At 43.8% G+C, this 19327-nt stretch overlaps 1 protein-coding gene across 1 annotated transcript in view; it reads left to right on the top strand.

The window, feature by feature from the left end:
- Window positions 1-19327, top strand: part of GNAI2 (G protein subunit alpha i2) — a 124859-nt gene that overhangs the window by 101890 nt on the left and 3642 nt on the right. The window contains exons 5-7 of the mRNA XM_053377406.1: window positions 7904-8032; window positions 16615-16744; window positions 16926-17079. Of these exons, the coding sequence (XP_053233381.1) occupies window positions 7904-8032; window positions 16615-16744; window positions 16926-17079 (413 nt within the window). The remainder of the gene's footprint in view (window positions 1-7903; window positions 8033-16614; window positions 16745-16925; window positions 17080-19327) is intronic.

The following is a 19327-nucleotide window of genomic DNA, read 5'->3' as shown; positions in this document are numbered from 1 at the left end:
CCTGCGCAGAAGACTTCCGCGCAGGGAAAGTACGCGTAGACTTGGCGTCAAAGAACTTCTTTGCTGGAAGAAGTTCAAGAAACGCCCACTGACGGATTCTGCTAGCGACTGAAACAGCCACGAAGTGAAGGGCTGTCCAGCCACAAAAAGGTTTAACCAGGCAACCTAGCCAGGAGTGGCGGCAACTTACGCACGAGCAACCCCATATAACCATTACAATACCCCAGGTGGTTTTAAAACCTTAAGATGGTTTCTAATAAATGTCCAACTTTTCATCATGTAGAACTGCTTCACTTTGTGCATGTGCCCCCTTCCCTTCTACTGCATTGCATAGACCCTCATGTGCTCCATTAGTCAACAAAAGAGGTTTAAAGACTCTCTCAAGGCAAATCTTTAAAAAGTAGTATAAACACAGACAACTGGGAAACACTGGTTTGTGAGTGCTCAAATTGGAGAACAGTCTTTACCGAAGGTGTCGTGGGCTTTGAAGATGCTCGAACTCAGGACGAAAGGGAGAAAGGTGCTAAGAGGAAGGCATGTTTGGCAAACCAATACCATGATCAACTCCCACCCGGAAACCTATGTCCCCATTGTGGAAGGATGTGTGAATCCAGAATTGGCCTCCACAGTCACTTGCGGACTCACTGTTAAGGCCGTGTTCCTGGAAGACAATTTTACTCGGCTACGAATGATCACCAAAGAAGAAGAAGATTTGTAGCCTGGATAAATAATGCTAATTAATTCTGTGATTATTCCCATAGTCCCTGTTAACCTTCTGTTTGGATTTTATGGTTGCAGAATTTGGCATTTTCAGTGCATAATTCTAGTCTGATCACTCTAATGGTCTGCAACAGTAGCTTCAATACAGAGGGCCTTGCTAATGTTTTTAAGTGGAGCACTGACTGGCTCACCGTGCGCCAGTCAGTGCTTCTTAAGAGAACCTATGCTCCATATTAACTTGCCAGAAGTTCTCTCCTTGCCAGGCAGACAAACTTGTATATGTAACGTGCTTGCATATTTCAAAAACTCTGAGGCCTCTGCATTTGAATTTTCACAGAAAACTCAGCAAGTTCAAAGTGCCCATCATCAAAGCATCCTCTGGTTTTGCATCACTGGTGCATTGCTTGAGTGCCTTTTCTGGCATTATAAGGAATGAACAAAAAGGATGCTGAAGGCACTGAAATCTGTTATATTTACTGCAATGGATTGTCAATATATACTGGTTTGTGCTCTAGCACCCTTCATCTGTGGGCACCTAAGGCACATGACAACACTGAAGGTGCATGAAAACACGGAAGATCCCTGAATTGAACTGCTCTGGATCAAAACAAATCTGGAATGCTTTTCTTCTCATTCAGCCTGCATTTGTAAGATACTGACTTACTCTGCAGGGGTCACAGTCATTAGGGTCTTTTCCTGCTTTCTTCCTATTAATTCAAGCTGCTGGACCAACAGCCCTCTATTCTTCAGTCTTCAAATTGAAGCTTTAAGGACTAATGTCATAGGAACCCCTTGTTCTGTAGGAAACCTTGTGGTGATCATTCTCTGTAAGTGGTGTTCTGGGTAAAACATCATATAGTAAAGGTGCTGTGGTTGCTCTCAACATTCCCCAGTTGCTGCCTAGCATGCATCTTGTCCGTGGTTTTTCTTCTTTTTTGGAAATGCCATATCTGAAATTCCTAATCGCTTCACGCAGTGCAGATCTTGGTGGATTTCACCACTGCAAATTCCCTGATTTAGCATGGTTGTAATTTGCTTAAAAGATGCCTGTTTGTAATAATCCAATTAAGCAATCTTAACTAGGGGGTAATGCATAGTGTCAGTGGATAGGACACCAGCGTGTCTGTCAGATGCCTCTAGCCTAGTGGTTATGATTCTGCTTTCTTTAAAAAAGTTTAATGCTTTTACTCTGTTTTGCTAAGTCCATAATGGCTGGTGTTTCCAAGACAGGGGAAAGGGGGAGGGGCGGTCAGCATTTAAGTGGTGGTGGAAGATGAAAGTTTGAGAACATTTGAGAGAAAGTGGTTACAGTAAAAGAATGTCAGGTCATTGCACTGCTGTGTATGCGGAATACTTGCTGTGTAGTGCACCAGTGATCCTGCTGAGAAGGGCCAACTCTGACAGCATGCTGCCCAGCAGTACAAACATCCAGAGTCATTACAATGTGCTGAGCAAAGCACCACATCTGTGATTGCAGAAGATTATTTAACATGGATGGATAAAGTTATTTGTACTCTGTGAATAGCGATAATGGAATAGCGTCCATTTTTGTAATGTGTGTGTAGATATATATATGGTCTGAAAAAATAATATTTGGTTTCAGAAAGAAGAGTTAACTCTTACAAATGCACACATGCCTCAGAAAGCGTAAAATTAGGATTCTGCCTTAACTTTTGCACCATGTAAGCCGTAAACACATTCTAAAATCTTCTATATTGTGCTTCCTTACGACTAAAACTCCATGTACCCACACTTTTCCCTTAGTCTTTCAATCCCAATGCAAAAAGGAATAACTTTAAGGTATGCTGTATGTCTGTAAAAATAATGATTCCAGCCATTAAAAAACAACAACAACTTGTAACTCATCCATTTTTCATTCTTTTTCACTGAGCACCAAGGTGATTTCCCACCTTAAATTTCATGTGGATAGGATAATCATATTGAATGTACATAAGGAATATACTTGTGCTTTCTAAGTGTGAAATTCTATACAGCTATTCCTTTTTTTTATCACACTGTAACCCACATTTCCCAGTAGTGATGTATGGAAGTGAGAGCTGGACCATAAAGAAGGCTGATCGCCGAAGAATTGATGCTTTTGAATTATGGTGCTGGAGAAGACTCTTGAGAGTCCCATGGACTGCAAGAAGATCAAACGCATCCATTCTTAATGAAATCAGCCCTGAGTGCTCACTGGAAGGACAGATCGTGAAGCTGAGGCTCCAGTACTTTGGCCACCTCATGAGAAGAGAAGACTCCCTGGAGAAGACACTGATGCTGGGAAAGATGGAGGGCACAAGGAGAAGGGGGCGACAGAGGATGAGATGGTTGGATAGTGTTCTCGAAGCCACAAACATGAGTCTGACCAAACTGTGGGAGGTAGTGGAGGACAGAGGTGCCTGGCATGCTCTGGTCCATGGGGTCACGAAGAGTCGGACACGACTAAACGACTAAACAACAACAACCCACATTCAGGATCCAGAGTAGCCAAAGATACTGAGCTAATCTTTTATAAGTAAATCTCCACTGTAGCTAATAAGACAGCAAGATTTGGCAGGCATAAAAGGTGGTGCTACACATTACATGTAAATCTGTGTGTGACACATACTTCAGCCACTTACTTGTATTAGGGGGGAAATGGCTTCAAGAGGAGAGATTTGGGGAAGAGACACCTTGAAGAAAATGTGTTTAACCCTTCTTCTGCCTAATTCTTTTGCACCTTTCCTCAAGCCTCTTCCTCTTTCCTCCTGTAGAAGTCAGGTTTGGAAGGGTAAACAGACATCTGGAACCCTGAGGCTTTTGTGGGGGGAGGGGAGATCAATCTGCTTCTACACTCCACATCACTTCCTTACAAAACTAATTTTCCCTAATAGAAACAGCCATTGAGACATTGTGTGCATCTACGTACAGTGGTACCTCTGGTTATGTACTTAATTTGTTCCGGAGGTCCGTTCTTAACCTGAAACTGTTCTTAACCTGAAGCACCACTTTAGCTAATGGGGCCTCCTGCTGCTGCTGCGCTGCCGGAGCACGATTTCTGTTCTCATCCTGAAACAAAGTTCTTAACCCGAGGTACTATTTCTGGGTTAATGGAGTCTGTAACCTGAAGCGTATGTAACCTGAAGTGTATGTAACCTGAGGTACCACTGTACAGGATGTTCCATTTTTACAATAATGTATGTTGCCTTCCCCATCAGCTGCTATAATCTGCACAAATGGACCATTGCTGGTCAGTCCAATAATTAGTTTGCCCAATTAGAATGGAGGACATTCCTCTGATATACTTGGGGAAGGGGGAGCAGTCCTTAAATTCTTCTGGTGGCTCCTTACTATCCTTAATAATAGTTATAACTTTGTTTCAGCCTATAGAACTTATTATGTGCACTGCTTAGGGATTCTTTAAACCCTTTGTATTTTTTAAAAATAAATACAAGTATGGGAGAAGGATTCCCCCGCCCCCAGCAATAGTTGTTTCTCAGCAGCCTGAGGGCTTCCTGTGCAGTTTGGTGCTGAACGGTGTGACAAGGCTGGAGGACGGAAGCATCCTTGAAATGTGCAGGGTTATTCCACAAGAAGAAGTCCCTAATAATCACTGAGTGAATGGGTGGCAGGTTTTCAGAAAGGGTGGTCATAACGGCAGTGCCTGGCAGTGATGCGCCATCCCCGTTTCTAGGTTTGAGTACCTTGTCGTGGAAGAACCATGACAGGACATGGCTGCAGCAGCTTCCCTGGAGCTATGGAGACCTCCTGCTTCCCCTATTCTTGATTCCTCTTATTCGCAGTGATTATTTTCTATGATGGGATGTGGATCCTTGTGTGCCTGTACAGGAGGTGCTATAATTGATAGCTTGTAGAAGTTGTCTCGATTGTTCTGCCTGTTGCTTTCATGCCGCTGCTGTGAAAATACTGTACCCCAGCTCTGCAGGCAGAGCCTGTGTCCTTGCCAGGCTTTCAATGCTGAATCATCTTGCCGTTGTTAGCTAGCTGTGTAATCCCTCAGTTTGGCTCCCCTTCACTTTGTGGCTTTCTGCTGGAAAGATCAGGACAAAAATACACAAGATTTGCAGAGGAAATGAATGTCATTTGATCAGCCTGGCCTTCTCCACAGAAATGGCCTTGTCCTCTGGTGACCAACCTCCCTTCTAAGGTAGAAACATGATAGATAGAAATTAGGCAGGCTTTTCTGATGGAGTTGTGAGCCTGCTTTGGGCATAGTTTACCACAGAGAATTTTTTTTTTTGGGGGGGTTAAAGTATTAAATAATTAAATCATTTTGTTAATGTAAAGAATAAGGTTGTAAATTAACATGTGGTCTTGGAACAGATTTGCAGCACTGTTTAGGACAGAGGCCCTCCAGATGTTGCTGGATTCCAGTTCCCATAATCACTGGATGTGATGACTAGGCTGATGAGCGTTGGAGTCCATCTGGAGGGCATCTGGCCCCTCACTTCCTGTTTATCAAATATGCAAAGAAATATCAATGGGAAACTTGGTCTAAACTGATGATTTAAATGGGCCTTTCGCCTTGCTAATTAAGACCATGGTTTAAATCTTCTTGTGTGCCATCCCCTCTTAAACGTAGAAGGATTAGCAAGGGAAAGAATCGCAGAAGCCAGGTGTGGTGGTTGTCACCTGAAAAGCTGGCCAACAACTTCAGGAAAGGCCAGCTAGATGCTTGAGGATTAATGGAGCAGGTACATAGTAGCAGGTATGCAGCTTGGCGATACTTCTGGAACTTTTGCTGTCTCTAGAGGTTCAGGTGGCCTTGGTGGCTTGGGGTGCCTTCCATCAGCTTCAGCTGGTGGCCCAGCTGTGCCCCTATTTGGAAAGGGGTAGCCTAATTGCTGTCATCTATGCTGTCATCTAACCTCTATGGGGCTGCCTCTAAAGGTGGTTCAGAAACTTCAGCTGGTGCAGAATTCAGAAACCAGGTTGCTCACCAGTATAAGATGGTTTGAGCCTATTGCACCGATCCTGGCCCAACTTCACTGGCTGCCAATTTGTTTCTGGGCCCAGTTCGAAGTGCTGGTTTTGACCTATAAGGCCTTAAATGGCTCAGGACCGCAATACCTCAAGGGCTGCCTCTTCCTCCTACCCGGACCCTGGAATGGTCATCTGAGGCCCTTGTTTGTGTGTCTCCTCCCCAAGAGGTCTGGAGAACAGGCAATACAAGAACAGACCTTTTCTGCAGTGGCTTCCCATTCGTGGGATACTCCCCCTGGGGAAGCTAGCCTGGCACTTTCATTACCTTCCTGTAGGTAACAAGTGAAGACATTTCTCTTTAAGCACGTCTTTGCCTGATAACTTTCTATGGCTTCTTAAATGTGTTTATGGAAGGGAGGTTATTGGTTTGTTTTTGTTTTATTATGTATTTGTGTTTTCATTTTTATGTTGTGAACTGCCTTGTGATCTTCAGATTAAGGGTGATATACAAATTTAATTAATAATGGAGGGCCTTTCCCAATGGTTGCGTTCCATGTGCCCATGTTGTGGCTCCACCTGACTGTTCCTGCAAGGATTTGTGTGTATTTCTCACACTGTAGCTTGCTTGCTTGTTCTAGTAGAAAAGACTCAACTCTCGTTTTTGGAAGGATGCCATTGCCATTCTCTCGATGACTCAGTTTCTCACTGCACATTCATGGGTATATTAACTGTAAAGTGTATCCTGTGAGTTCTGCTCTGTGGCTCTGCTTTTTTCTTGCCTTCACTGTGAGTTGAAGGAGAGAAGGAATCTGGCCAAACTGCGAAGGGTTTTCTGGCGTCTCCAACAGGGCCTGCCTTGTCCTGATGCTTTCTGCCTCAACCAGCACTGCAGACTGTCCCCTCCCTTCCCCCCAAAGGCCTCCCTCTTCCTCCCAGGAAGGAGGGTTTTGTGTTTTGACTATAAATGGCATACCGCCATAAATTGTTTCTGCGCAGGCTCTCTCTGTCTCTGGTTTGTTGCCATAGTGATGAATACTTTCCTCTTCCCTGAGAGCAGCATTGTATTAATGTAACTGTGCAGCCGTGATTAACTTAAAATGACGACAGAGGGTGAGTGGGATACAGACCTGAGTGTGTGTCTCAGTAGCTTATCTGTTAAGAGCCAGGCACTTCATAGCCCTAAACACCACAGATAAAGACGTCTGTGGCTCAGAAGTGCATGATGGTGGCACAGTTCAGCCATCCTGCATTTTGGGAAACGAGTTTTAAGGCTGTAATACTCTGCTTGTTTACATGGATGTAATTCTGAGTGAACACAGTGGGACTTGTTTCCAAGTCAACACAGAGAGGACCAAAATGTGCATCAAATGACTTTTGTTAAAATAACTTCTTCCTTATAAGCTAAAATGATAATTTCTGCTTGGTCTCTCGCAAGCCAGAAACGTATCAGATATATGCTTATAGATTGTTTGTGTTTCATTGATTCATAGAATTGTAGAGTTGGAAGGGGGAATCAAGGGTCATCTAGTCCCCTCCACAGTTTTTACAGGCTTGTTACCCAAAAGGCATGTGTGCGTCCTTGATACTCTATGGAGTATCACAGACATGTTTGTTTCTTGCTTGAGAAACTTTCTTCTATACCAGTAGTCTTCAACTTTTCAGATCCCGGAGCTACCTTTAACCCAAACATTCATTTGGTGACCTATTTCTCACTTTCCTTCCATATATTTATATGGTAGTTAAGCTTCCGTTATGACCCACCTTACATCAGACCATGACCCGGCATTGAGTCCTGACCCATCAGTTGAAGACAAGTGGTCTAAACCATCTGGACTATTTTCTTCCACTTTACTAGATAGTGTGGGCCTACCTTCATATCAAAAAGTTTGGTCTTGAGGATTTTGCTTATTTCCAAGATGGTTGGAAAATATTTGTTCGTGGAACCTACGGTAGCATGAAAGAGGGAAAACTTGTGAACCTCTGGCAAATATACATGCTATATGAATGAGTGTGTCTGTGTGCAACATGAAAAAAGGCACTTTAGCCTTCTTAATCTTCTAAAGCAGGGTAGCCAACATGTTCTCCTTCAGATGTGTTAGACTACATCTCCCATCAACCACAGCCAGCATAACCAGTGGTCAGGGATGATGGGGGTCCAACAATATTTTGAGGGTACCATATTGGCCACCTGTATTCTTAAGCAATTTACAAACTATTACGAGCCTCTTTTCTTACCACCCCCACTCCTTTATCCCTGCAGCTACCTGAATGATTTGGAGAGGATAGCCAAAGTGGATTACATTCCAACCCAGCAAGATGTGCTGAGAACCAGAGTGAAGACCACAGGCATTGTAGAGACTCATTTTACCTTCAAAGACCTGCATTTCAAGTAAGTACATAAACTATATAGCTTCCTTTGGGGAAATAAGACTCAAGGTGTACCTAACGTTCATTGCAGAACAGATAAAGTTGGATTTTAGCTATCAGTGTATTTGACACCAAGGCAGGCTTAGCAACATTATGCGCACCCTGCAGCAGAGGGCTCTCTTGTAACCTGCCATGGAGATGGGCCCGGACATTCCAGCAGAGGGAGAGGGTGCTGCACGTTCCCCTGATGTCACAGGGAAATGGATGAATCAGCAACAGTTGCATAGACATCTGGGAAAAGCAATACAATTGAATAATATACATCAAAAAGAAATGCCAAATCAACGTGGGTGCCTGACCTCTGGAATTAGGCATTACATATGTAGCAGTTTCACTTGTGCCATTTTGCATATTTTTTTTTTATCTCATCCTGCAGATCAGGGCGACTCCTAGGACTATGTGACCATTTGCTAGTAGGGAGACACATAGTTAACCATCAAGTGAAACACAACTGTGTCCATTACCTTCCAACACAGCAAGGATTATTCAGATTGCCTTGTCTTCACTGTCTCATACTGCAATGATAGAAGCTCTGCTTTAAACGCCCTGGATGTGGTTATTCTAAAAAGCTTTGCTTTTCCACAAATCCATTTGCTGAGTTGTCAGAAAGGAATGATGCATCCCAAAGCCATAAGGGAGCCAGATTTACAGTTGGAACCAATTTCTCCTTAATCGGCTTATTTGGTGCCTTGACAAGCACCTGATTTTCTCCCTGGCCTGCATGCAGGAGAGATGTGCTTTTCTTTTCTTGCCTTTTCTTTTTGGCTTTCGAATGTGTTTGACTCTGGGTTGAATTAGAAAGGGAACATGCTGGCTTGCCTTTATCAGAGCATAAATGCATGACTCAGTAAACCAATAGGCCGAGCTGTAGGGTCTGGCATACAAATGTCCAGGCTGAGATGGTGCCAGTGTAATCTCCCCGCAGTTGTCGGCTCTGAATGCAGCATGAAGGCATCACTGTGGAAAGCCTTTGTATTCTAAGGATTAGACCACAAGAAACTAGAATTACAGCTTTCCTTCCGCACAACAGAAAGGCAGGCTGCTATGCCAATATATGGGCGATCAAAGTGCACATCTTCATGGTATGGGGAAAATGTCTTTGGGTTTTGGGTGTACAAAATTTGACGTTCCAGATTATCTGGTAAGCTTGAAATACAGCTAGCAAAGGCAGGTTGTATTTGTACACCAGCTGGCCAGCACACTGAGTTGCTGGAGCAGTTTAAAGAGTTCACTTCCTTGATGCATGGACCGTAGGCAGACTGGCTTATTACAACAAGTTGGCCCCAGGTGACACTTTTTAAAGTGTGTATACACTGGAAAATTCTAAACATGATGGGGTGTGCTAGTTTAAAACCAAGACTGAAAACCTCCTTTCTGGAGGACTCTTATGATCCAATTGGTATTCAGTTCAAGGTAAGCAGACATTCTGCACAAAGGAAAGATGGACTTTACTGGTCAGTGAACTCCACAGTTTGTGACAAGTTGAGCCAGAAATGTCACTGATTGAGATCCAGTTGAGGATCCCTGCACAGCCTTATCTGGTTACACTGAGCTTCAATGAAAATTTAAATGAAGGCAAGACATGAATTGCAACACCAGCTGGGAGATTTGGGGTGAGAGGAGTCCGTCGTAATGTGGTTCACACATCACATTAAACCAAGGTTAAAAAGTAATGATGGTTTAATGAGAATGGCCAGCATGCTGGTGCACATGGCTAAAAAGTTCTTAGTCTCCTCCTCCCCAACTCCTGCACTCTTGAAACCCACCTGTTGGCTACAATTGAAGGCATCTTTCAAACATCAGTCACCAGTACTAGGGGTTACAAGAATGAATGCCATTTTTCAAAGTTAATGTGATGTTGATGGACAAAACAGACTGCTGTGTTCCACTTCTGAGTCTATCAGTGTTATTTTCTCTTCTTTATTACTGTGAAATAGATGGAGGCAAAGAAGCATACTTTCTAGTGAAGACTGGCTTGAAAGAGGAAGTGTGTTGTCAGTGACACATACCACAGGGGATGTGATGACAGTTACTTTTGCATCTCAATAGATCTAGTTCTTTCTCTGTAGGATTGGGTGATACGGAATTGGTTTCCATATTCAAATGAATGCAGTGTGATTATAGAAAAAATAACAGATACAAAAAGAAGAAGCTGTATTCTGGCTGTTTTGAGTTGCAACTTCTAGTTGACCATTTTAATCCTGAAAAGTCAGTTGAAAAAGAATGAGTTGTGCCTTGCACTCCTGTGAACAAAAAATGCAACTCATCCAAATGTAAGATTATTCTGTTCAAAAACAGAACAAAACTGCACACATCCCACAGTTGCCATTGCCAACAGTTGTAAGGACCACAGGAGCACACTTGGGCCGTATTTGCATATAATGATAAGGCAGCATTCTGGCTTCATAAACTATGCTGTGCACAAGTTGTGAACTGATGCATGCAGCTGACTTGCTCCTGCTTCACTCCTTCCCTGGCATAAGTGGGCAAACAAACCAGGAAAGGTGCAGGTCAATGTTGAGTCCAGACCCAGGATTATGGTTTCTGCCTCCTTATCAAGACATAAACCAACAGGAAAAGATTGATCAGTCCAGCTAGCGCTCATGGTTGAAGGTGTAACACTAAACACTCCCCATTCCAGTTGTTTTGCCCATTTGCACCAGGGAATAGCAAATTGGGAGCGATGGAGCTATTTATACAATATTGTTTCTCTAGACAAGAACCTTGGCTTCCCCTTAAGTGCAATTGAAGCATCTTAGTCAAACACTGCTATACATTGATTTGCATAGCAGTATTCAGACACCAAGTTTCTCCATCAGTGTCATTCATTTGACCAAGTATGTGCTCTCATCTCACCACTGACTAGCAGGGCAGGGGCCCAGTGAGCACCTGAATATAACAGCACTGTTGCTGACAAATAGCAAGTGCTTCTAGTGTTTAAAATACTTCTAGACTTCTCCCTTCATTGGGGCAGCATACTGTTTGAGAGTGGTAGTACCACCTTCACTTGCAGGTATATAGAATTCCTCCTCCCATGTGCTTAGAATGTATTAGGAGGGTCACAACCTTGCTCCCTAGCATGGGATGATGACACACATAAGTTAACGTGGCTACCTTTTTATTTATGGCATGGCCCTGTTACTCTAGTGGAGTATCTGGCAACTCAAGTGTGCAGTAAACCAGACTGGCTTAAGCTTCCCATCACAGCCAAATTCTCTTACTTAAGCGAAGTGGTTCTGTTTCTCTTAGCGCAAGGGGCAGGTGCCCCAGTGATATGAATTCTCTGAGAACCGGAGTGGAGGCAAGTGTGAAGCACCCTGCTGCCCTTAGAGCCCTACATTTGCTGTAATAAAAAGCTCCAATCTCAGTATATTGGATTTTCAGTAACATGGTTCTTTCTGGGTCATTGTTCTCCAGAGGGTAGTCTGCCTTCAAGCCAAATAAGATATTTCCAATCATTTTCCTTAGCACAGTTGCATGTGGAACTCAATTTATATGATTTCCAATAGAGTTTGTGCCCCTTCTTTCCCCTCTAGCTGCTGCTAATGACTTAATGACTATGGGGAGGGGAGGGGAGAGGAGAGAGGCTGCATTTTTCATTCCGTCTACTTTGTCCGTGACAGAAATATACGTCAGCCAGTGTAGCTCAATAAGCTAAGAGTGAATGGTTTGTATGAATGCCAAACTATACTAGGCCTAAAAATAAAGGAAAATTTGGTTCATGTAGTGAAAGGTGAATAAACACAGCAGTTGTTTCTTCCGTATGCTGATACACCTGTTTGTTATGTTCGTTGGAGGTGGTCTTCTTGTGCTCTTGAGTTCTTAGGGGCCCTGTTGTCGTAGGTCAGAAAAGGATTGTGGCTTCCCATCCCTCCGGCCTGGCCAGTGTGAGGGTTGTCTTTCCTTCCTGAACTTCCCATCCTCATCTGAGAATGTCCTGAGGCTGCTGCCTTGTCATAGAGAAGTATGTCTGCTGCATTAGAAAGCAACCTTGTAAACTACTCCAAAAATGATTAGTCCACGGGCATTTTTACTAGCCCCCAGGTCCACGTATCTCTGTGTTAGCTGTTTATGCCGCAAGGAATTTATTGGTTGCTGAAGTTAATGACTGGAATTGGAGGGAAAGGGGAGCTCTCATGTATAAATATTATTACATCGTCATAGCAATACTTAAGAGTTTCCTCATAGTGGTTTGTTGAAATTTAGAAGGAATATCTCCCTCTTGATTATAATGTCATCCAGATCTCTTTCCCAAATGCATATTGACAATTCATAACTAAAAGTGCATCTTGATGAGCCCTCTTGTTAAATTTTATATAGCCATTCAACTATGTTCCGGGACTAATCTTAGCCTTTTTTCTTCCTTGTGCAAGCGCAGGCTTGGGTTTCCAACTCCCATTTCTTAATGAAGCAAGTTCTGTAGTATGTTTCTTAGCACCTGAGAACGTGGCCCAGCTTTTCATTGAGCTGCTGAGGCGTGCCTTTTTCTGGGGGTGGAAGGGCAGAGTTTGTTTACATGTCACGTCGGTTTCCTGTCTCCACTTTTCCTTGGGATGGAATTCCCACTCTGTTTCCTCTCATTGTCCAGCCGAGGGCTCAGCCGGCCCCGTGCCTTGGCAGCCTGTCTCCACAGCCCTTGTGTGGAAGGCTGGCGGCAAGCCAGGCCTAGAACTCTGCAAAGAATCCCCCCAGAAAGGGGGGGGGGAGAGCTCTCCCACAGCACAGCCTCCCTGCCAACTCATAGGGCCACTTTGAATGTGTTTTTCCAGCACTGAGAAATAATCTCTCTGCAAAGTGTGTACTTAGTAGTGCTCGAATCCTATTTATGTTCTAACGGCATTTTTATCTTGCCCTTCTTTCAAGGAGCACAAGGCAGTGTGCTCACATCTACACACTCACTTTATTTGCCCCTTGTGAGGTAGGCTAGGCTAAGAGTGTTTTGGCCCAAGGTCACCCAATGAGCCGAGTGCAGATTTCAACCTATGAGTGTGTCCCCAAAGGTTCAGAGTCCCACCACCCAGCCCACCACACCAGCCTCTGCAACATCTCAAATGTTTGGGAAAAGGGGCCTGTTCAGTAGCCCTTAGTTCTGAGCTGTCGTTGTATGTCAGCAATGTAGCAGAAGGCTTCAAAAATATAGTTTAATCATTTTACCATGAAGTTTCAAAGTCTTGTCTTGTTCCCAGCAAATACGTAACTGTGTTACCCACAAGATTGTGCAGGCCAAATAAAACATGCAGATTGAAGATGTGCAGTCCTCCTTCAACCACCAGGCAGAATTCAATCCTGAAATTGGGTCTTCCAATCTAGTGTGACAAATTTCCATGGATCTCTTTGGTTTTCAGACAGTCTCCTTTGCTGTAGCTCCCCAAGTTACAGGTTCTGGATGTTTTCAGAAAAGCGTTTGTTTAGAGTTAAACTTTACCTTGGCTTTATAGATTTACAGCTGCATAAACAGTAGTGTAGCATGGCGCTCAGAAATGAGCTGGGAAGCCGCTGTTCAATCTTACTAAAGAACTTGAAGAGAACAATCTGGGGGGGGGGTCCATGGGGGAAAGAACAGCCTTATCCCAGGCCAGAGAAGACAGTGGGGTAGGAGTAGCTAGAAGAAAACTAAGTACAGTGGTAACTTGGTTTAAGAACAGCTTATTTTATGAACAACTTGGGTTAGGAACACTGCAAACCCGGAAGTAGGTGTTTTGGTTTGTGAACTTTGCCTTGGAATAAGAACATGTTCCGTTCTCTGTCGAGTGTGTTCCATTTGTAAATTGAGTCCCCCGCTGCTATGGGAAAGCATGCTTTGGTTTAAGAACGGACTTCCAGAACGGATTACGTTTGTAAACCAAGGTACCACTGTACACTGGTTCCAGGGCTAGAGGAACAGCCCTTCCATTTCTGTCTCTAAAAACAAGGAAGATTTATTTTTATTTATTTATTTTATTACACTTATATACATCTTTGTATGTAAAGTCGAGGGCTTTGTGTGCTCAGTTGCCTCAAAATACTTGTTGATGGGGTGAGAGGGGGAGGAAAGCCAGAGGGAGGGGAAATGGGATGGAGTATAGCAGAGGAAAGCAGGGTTGGCTTACTGCAAAAGTAAATGGGAGCAGCACTCCACACTGCAACGTTTTGTTGCAGGGCCCACGTGTTCCTTTCTGGGGCCTGGACTGGTGTGAGGGAGTGGCAGGTGGGTCTTTCCTCTTCTGTGGCGCCTGATGGTTCATTCATCCTGAACCTATTTCCCATTTCCATTCTCCCTTGAGCTCTTCTATAGGTATCCATGGTAGTTTGGCTTCTCCTAGGATTCACAATGATTTATGTTGGTAGATGCAGTGGCCATGTTTTAACTGCATTTATTAGTAATTTTTGGAACATGACGATGCCTTCACATGGCCTTTGTTGGGAAGTCACCTGGTGTTTTAGAGCAGTTTCTGAGTACAACTAATGGCCTTGCTCAGGTCCTGCTGGGCAGCTAACCGATTATTATGCACTGCATGGGCCTTCAAATGACTTACGGCTCCATTAGCCAGATCAGATGTTCTTCTCCCCCCCCCCCACCTACCCCACATCCCCCAAAGCAGAAAGTATGCCTTAGTTTACAGTCCTGTCCCACTGCGTTGCAGCCCACACACGTTTTAGCTCTTCCAGCACAGGCAGAATCATTTTTCTCCTTCCATCTGCCCGCAAATTGAGGCTGCAAGATAACAATCTGAATCCAGAGTGTACTTCAGGAAATTCTTGACTACCACTGCCAGGCAGTGACTAATGCTCATGTTCTCTCCTAGTGATATCAGGGTAAATTCTCAGGGGAATGACATTAGAGAAAGTATCTCACTCATATGCTGTGTTATATTAGCATTGTCTTCCTTTTTGCTGTCTTACTATGAATTCCAACCAAGATAATGTGTATATAGTCTAAAATGCATGGGGTTGAACAGATTTCCTCTAGGAGCAAGGCCTTTTCAGTCATGGGACCATCCTAGCCTAAGCCATAATGCTCTATGTTTTCAAATGTTGGTCTAAAACCTGTCCCTTTAAGCTGGACTTAGAGGATTCTGTTGCTCCTCGCCCTTCTGTATAGGTTTTATATTGTGTATTTGAGTTTCTGCTGAGATTAGTGTGTCTGGTTGGGTTCACTACTTTTCAACTCTTGCTTTGGTTTTATTGTACAGTTTAATTTTTTTGTTGCAATGTTTTTGATGTTAACTGCTTGGAGTAAATTAGTGGCAAGTGCCAGGCAGTGGCTGTCTCCTCTCACTAACTAACCTCTTTGGCCTGATATACTCTAAACTCTTAATGCTGGGGAACTGTTTGTGGCTGCCTTCCAGGAACACTTTTTCTTGGGAGCTATGGCTCTTCTGAAACCACAAAAGTAGTTTTCTCTGTGCTTCAGGGCAGGAAGACACAACCCATGAAGCACATAGGTGTCGTTGAACGCAGCAACTGTGCATGCCATTTATCCTCAGTAACTTGACAGACAACCTCCTATCCTGATGCGGTAGTGCTGTGTTTCCCTACTCACAGGATAGGCAACGTATTGTAGACATTAATAAGGGCAGAAGAGGGAGGATCAGTGATACCATTTTTGTATGTCAGCCATAAGTTTAATACAGTGGTAATAATGATGATGATGGCTTGGCTCCCAAACAAATCGGCTTCTGAACACTGCAAACCTGGAAGTAAGCGTTATGGTTTGGGAAAAATTTTCGGAAGCCCAACTTCCGATTGAGTGCAGGAAGCTCCTGCAGCCAATCAGAAGCCACACTTTGGTTTTCGAACAGTTTTGGGAGTCGAACGGACTCCCGGAACGGATGTAAGTTCAAGAACCAAGGTTCCACTGTAGAACATCACATGTAGGCTCAGCCTCAGTGCCTGTTACTTGGATTAGGGAAGATCATTGCCTTGTGCTGAACTGGTTGTACAGAAAGCCTTATCCAGTGCTCTGGTTACTGCGGCCACCATGACAGCGTCATCATGGTTGTGTTATTACCCTTTGAGTTCATAGTGTGTGTTCCTTAGAGCCACTGGCTTTGGCTATGCAGTCAGTCGCTTTGTTGATGCTGAGAATAGTGCATTCATCAAGTCCGTTGGTGTGACTCCCTTTCAGACACTTAGCAATTGGGCTCCAGGTTCCAAACAAAAGAAAGCTGTACTTCTTAACCATGCAGCAAATGGCTCTGAGAGATGCGAGAAGTTTCCTTCTTTCTTTACATTTCATACAAGGAAGGGAAAGTCCAAGAATGTTTGTCTGAGGGAATCGGGGCTGGGCAGCAGTCTGCTACTCAGTATACTCATATTTGCAGCATTCAGCAGGCATGGAGGTTTGCCCTCCAAGCCATCTTGCAGACTTAAATCTCCACATTTTTCCACTGAGCCAGTAAGGAACCAGACTCAGTGACTGCTTCAAAGTTATACTTAGTTTCCAGGTTTGGTTAAGCCCATCTTTTCTTTTGGTTTACAGCAATATGACGTTGCAATATGATGTTGCTGTAATTGCTGTCATGTCAGACCTCAGTAACATTGTGGGTTTTTTTCCCCTCACAGGATGTTTGATGTGGGGGGACAGAGGTCCGAGAGAAAGAAGTGGATCCACTGCTTTGAAGGAGTGACTGCCATTATCTTCTGTGTTGCTCTTAGCGCATATGACTTGGTTTTGGCTGAAGATGAGGAGATGGTAAGGAAATATTCATGTTTGCAATAAAGCCTTCAAGGTGTCCTGCTTGCTCTTTGGTACAGAAATCGCTCGATTTTGTTTTCTTAGACTTCCATATACTCTTAAGCCTTCAGCTCCTTTGCCCTTCCCCCTTCTTCCTCTGAGCACACTTCTTGGCTCAGCATATTTGTTGCCTTGACAGAATCGGATGCACGAGAGCATGAAGCTGTTTGACAGCATCTGTAACAACAAGTGGTTCACAGACACATCCATCATCCTCTTCCTCAACAAGAAGGATCTCTTTGAGGAGAAGATCATCCACAGCCCCTTGGCCATCTGCTTCCCGGAGTACACAGGTATGTGGCGCCATTTTTTATTTGAGAAATTAACTTCAAATCCCACAAGTCCTTAATTACTCCAGTACTCTTTGGTCTGGGAACACTGTCCTTGGATTGGCGTTAGTGGCAGGCAAGGAGCAAGTTTCTGTCTCACAATCCCCCCACCCCTTGTGCCCTGCCATCTCCCTTTCTGTATCACTCCCAGTTTAGTTTAGAACTAAAATCTAGTGGGAGGTGGTGTACAGGCCAAATTTATTATAGGATTCTTCTAGGTCAGGGATGGGGAGCCTGTGGCCTTTCAGATGTTGTTGGACTACCACTTCCATCACACCATGCTGCTGAGCCTGAAAAGATTTGAAATGCAACCCTAGAAGGGTAATTTATGCCCTGAAACTTGCACAGACTCACTGCGGAGAAAACTACAATTCAAAGATGGGCAAGACCTATTCAAAAGGTGGTTAAGGAGAAAGTTTCTATCTACAGATGCCTATGAAAGCTGTGTGTCGATTTCCATGCATATAACATAATATGAAATGTAGGCAATGCACACTTTTGCCAAATTCTGACAAAGCTTCCACTTTTAGAAGCAGAGGATTGTGGTGGAAATAATGTGGTTACCAGGTAAATTGCACATTTGACCAGTGCACACATTTTGTAATATATAAGGGACCAGGCATGTAAGGGTGAATATAGGCAGCCAAGTTTTCACATGGGAAATGTGGGGCAGTTTTCCTATTGCTTTATTGTACACTCTGGTCTCTTTTCAACAACATAAGTCGTATTATAAATCTCTGATACACATGCTTTGATTCCAGGGGAACATTTCTATTTCTGTAAGCTAGGGGGCAGTAGCGTGTGGACCTGTGTAAACTTGTGCTTGAAGACCTTGTCATTTATACAGTTCAGATCGTGAAAAGTAACCACAAACAGAAAGGGAAGAGGTAACACCTTAAAAAATTGTAATATTTACCGTGGCATATACAGCTTTGCTACTATAAATATGTTAGCCTTCAGAGTGCCACAAGACTCCCAGTTGAATGAAGTTCCTGTGATAATTAGATTTTTCTTGCAAGAGAGTGGAGCAATTCAGTGACAGCACAAGCCCTGTGTCTTTAGAACAGTAGAAAGGAAGGGCATGGCCTTTTGGATAGACCCAGGAGGAAATGAAATTCAGAAGACAACCAGTCTGCATTTTGTTCAACAAGTGTGGCTGTAGCTAATGAGTGAATGGTAAGTGCTGTGTGTCAGGGGCCGAGTTGTAAGACTTTGGCAGTGGAAAAGGGAGGTGTTCAACACTGCTTTTGTGCACGGCAGGAAGTGTGGAATTTTCTTTTGCTGATAATCTCATCAGCTGCAGTGTGTAGGGAAAGTGAGTAAAGGAACAAGGCCAAGGCAGCTTCTCTGACAAATTTAAGTAACATGTTGCACCCCTGCTCACTCTGCTTGCCATCCCCTTCCATTCCCCATCCCATGCAGCTTCCCAATCCTACTTCTGAAGCCACTTGCCTGTTCTGTTCTGCAACCCATTTTCACCTTCACTCCCATGTAGACGCCTCCTCCAAACCCTCCTATTGTGCAGCTCCCCTTGCACAGAAACCCACCCCCTGGTAACCCCCTGCATCTTCCTCCTTCCACATATTGCAACTACAAAGCACCCTTTTCATATTCTGCCCGGTTATGAAGCCACCATCTCCTCCCATTCTTCAGACCCTTTCAGGCCCCTTCTTTCTACTCCTTCTTTCTTTCTTTTTTTGCATTTTTTACATTCACTCCCTTCCTTCCCCCTCCATCCTCCTTTTCTCAGTTCTCCCTTGCACACAGATTGCCCCCGTTTCTGTTCTCCCTCCTTTCTTCTATTCTGCAGCCTCTTTACACACACATATCCCACTATATATGTTACTGCATATATAAGACGAGTAGAATCTTAAGAACAAGGTGGTCAGCTAGCTTTTTTAGTTAGAGAAGGTTAAGTTCAGGTAATGCTGTGCACAGCTGGATGTTTGTTCGTTAAGAAAATATCTGTGCTAAATTACTGCATTGAATCTGGAACTTGGCGTCTGGAACACATGGTATCAGAATGAAATGCATTGTATTTAGGGATGGAGGGACACTGAGGGGTTGCTCTTTTTTGAAAGAAAGAAAGAAAGAAAGAAAGAAAGAAAGAAAGAAAGGAAGGAAGGAAGGAAGGAAGGAAACAATTTTAACAAAGAGAAATAGTTGAGATATACACACACAGAAGCAAACACAAAAAACTAACACAACAGAG

The sequence above is a fragment of the Podarcis raffonei genome, chromosome 2 (assembly GCF_027172205.1).
Source record: "Podarcis raffonei isolate rPodRaf1 chromosome 2, rPodRaf1.pri, whole genome shotgun sequence".
NCBI classification, from domain to species: Eukaryota; Metazoa; Chordata; class Lepidosauria; order Squamata; family Lacertidae; genus Podarcis; species Podarcis raffonei.
This window is presented reverse-complemented; position numbering and strand designations above follow the sequence as displayed.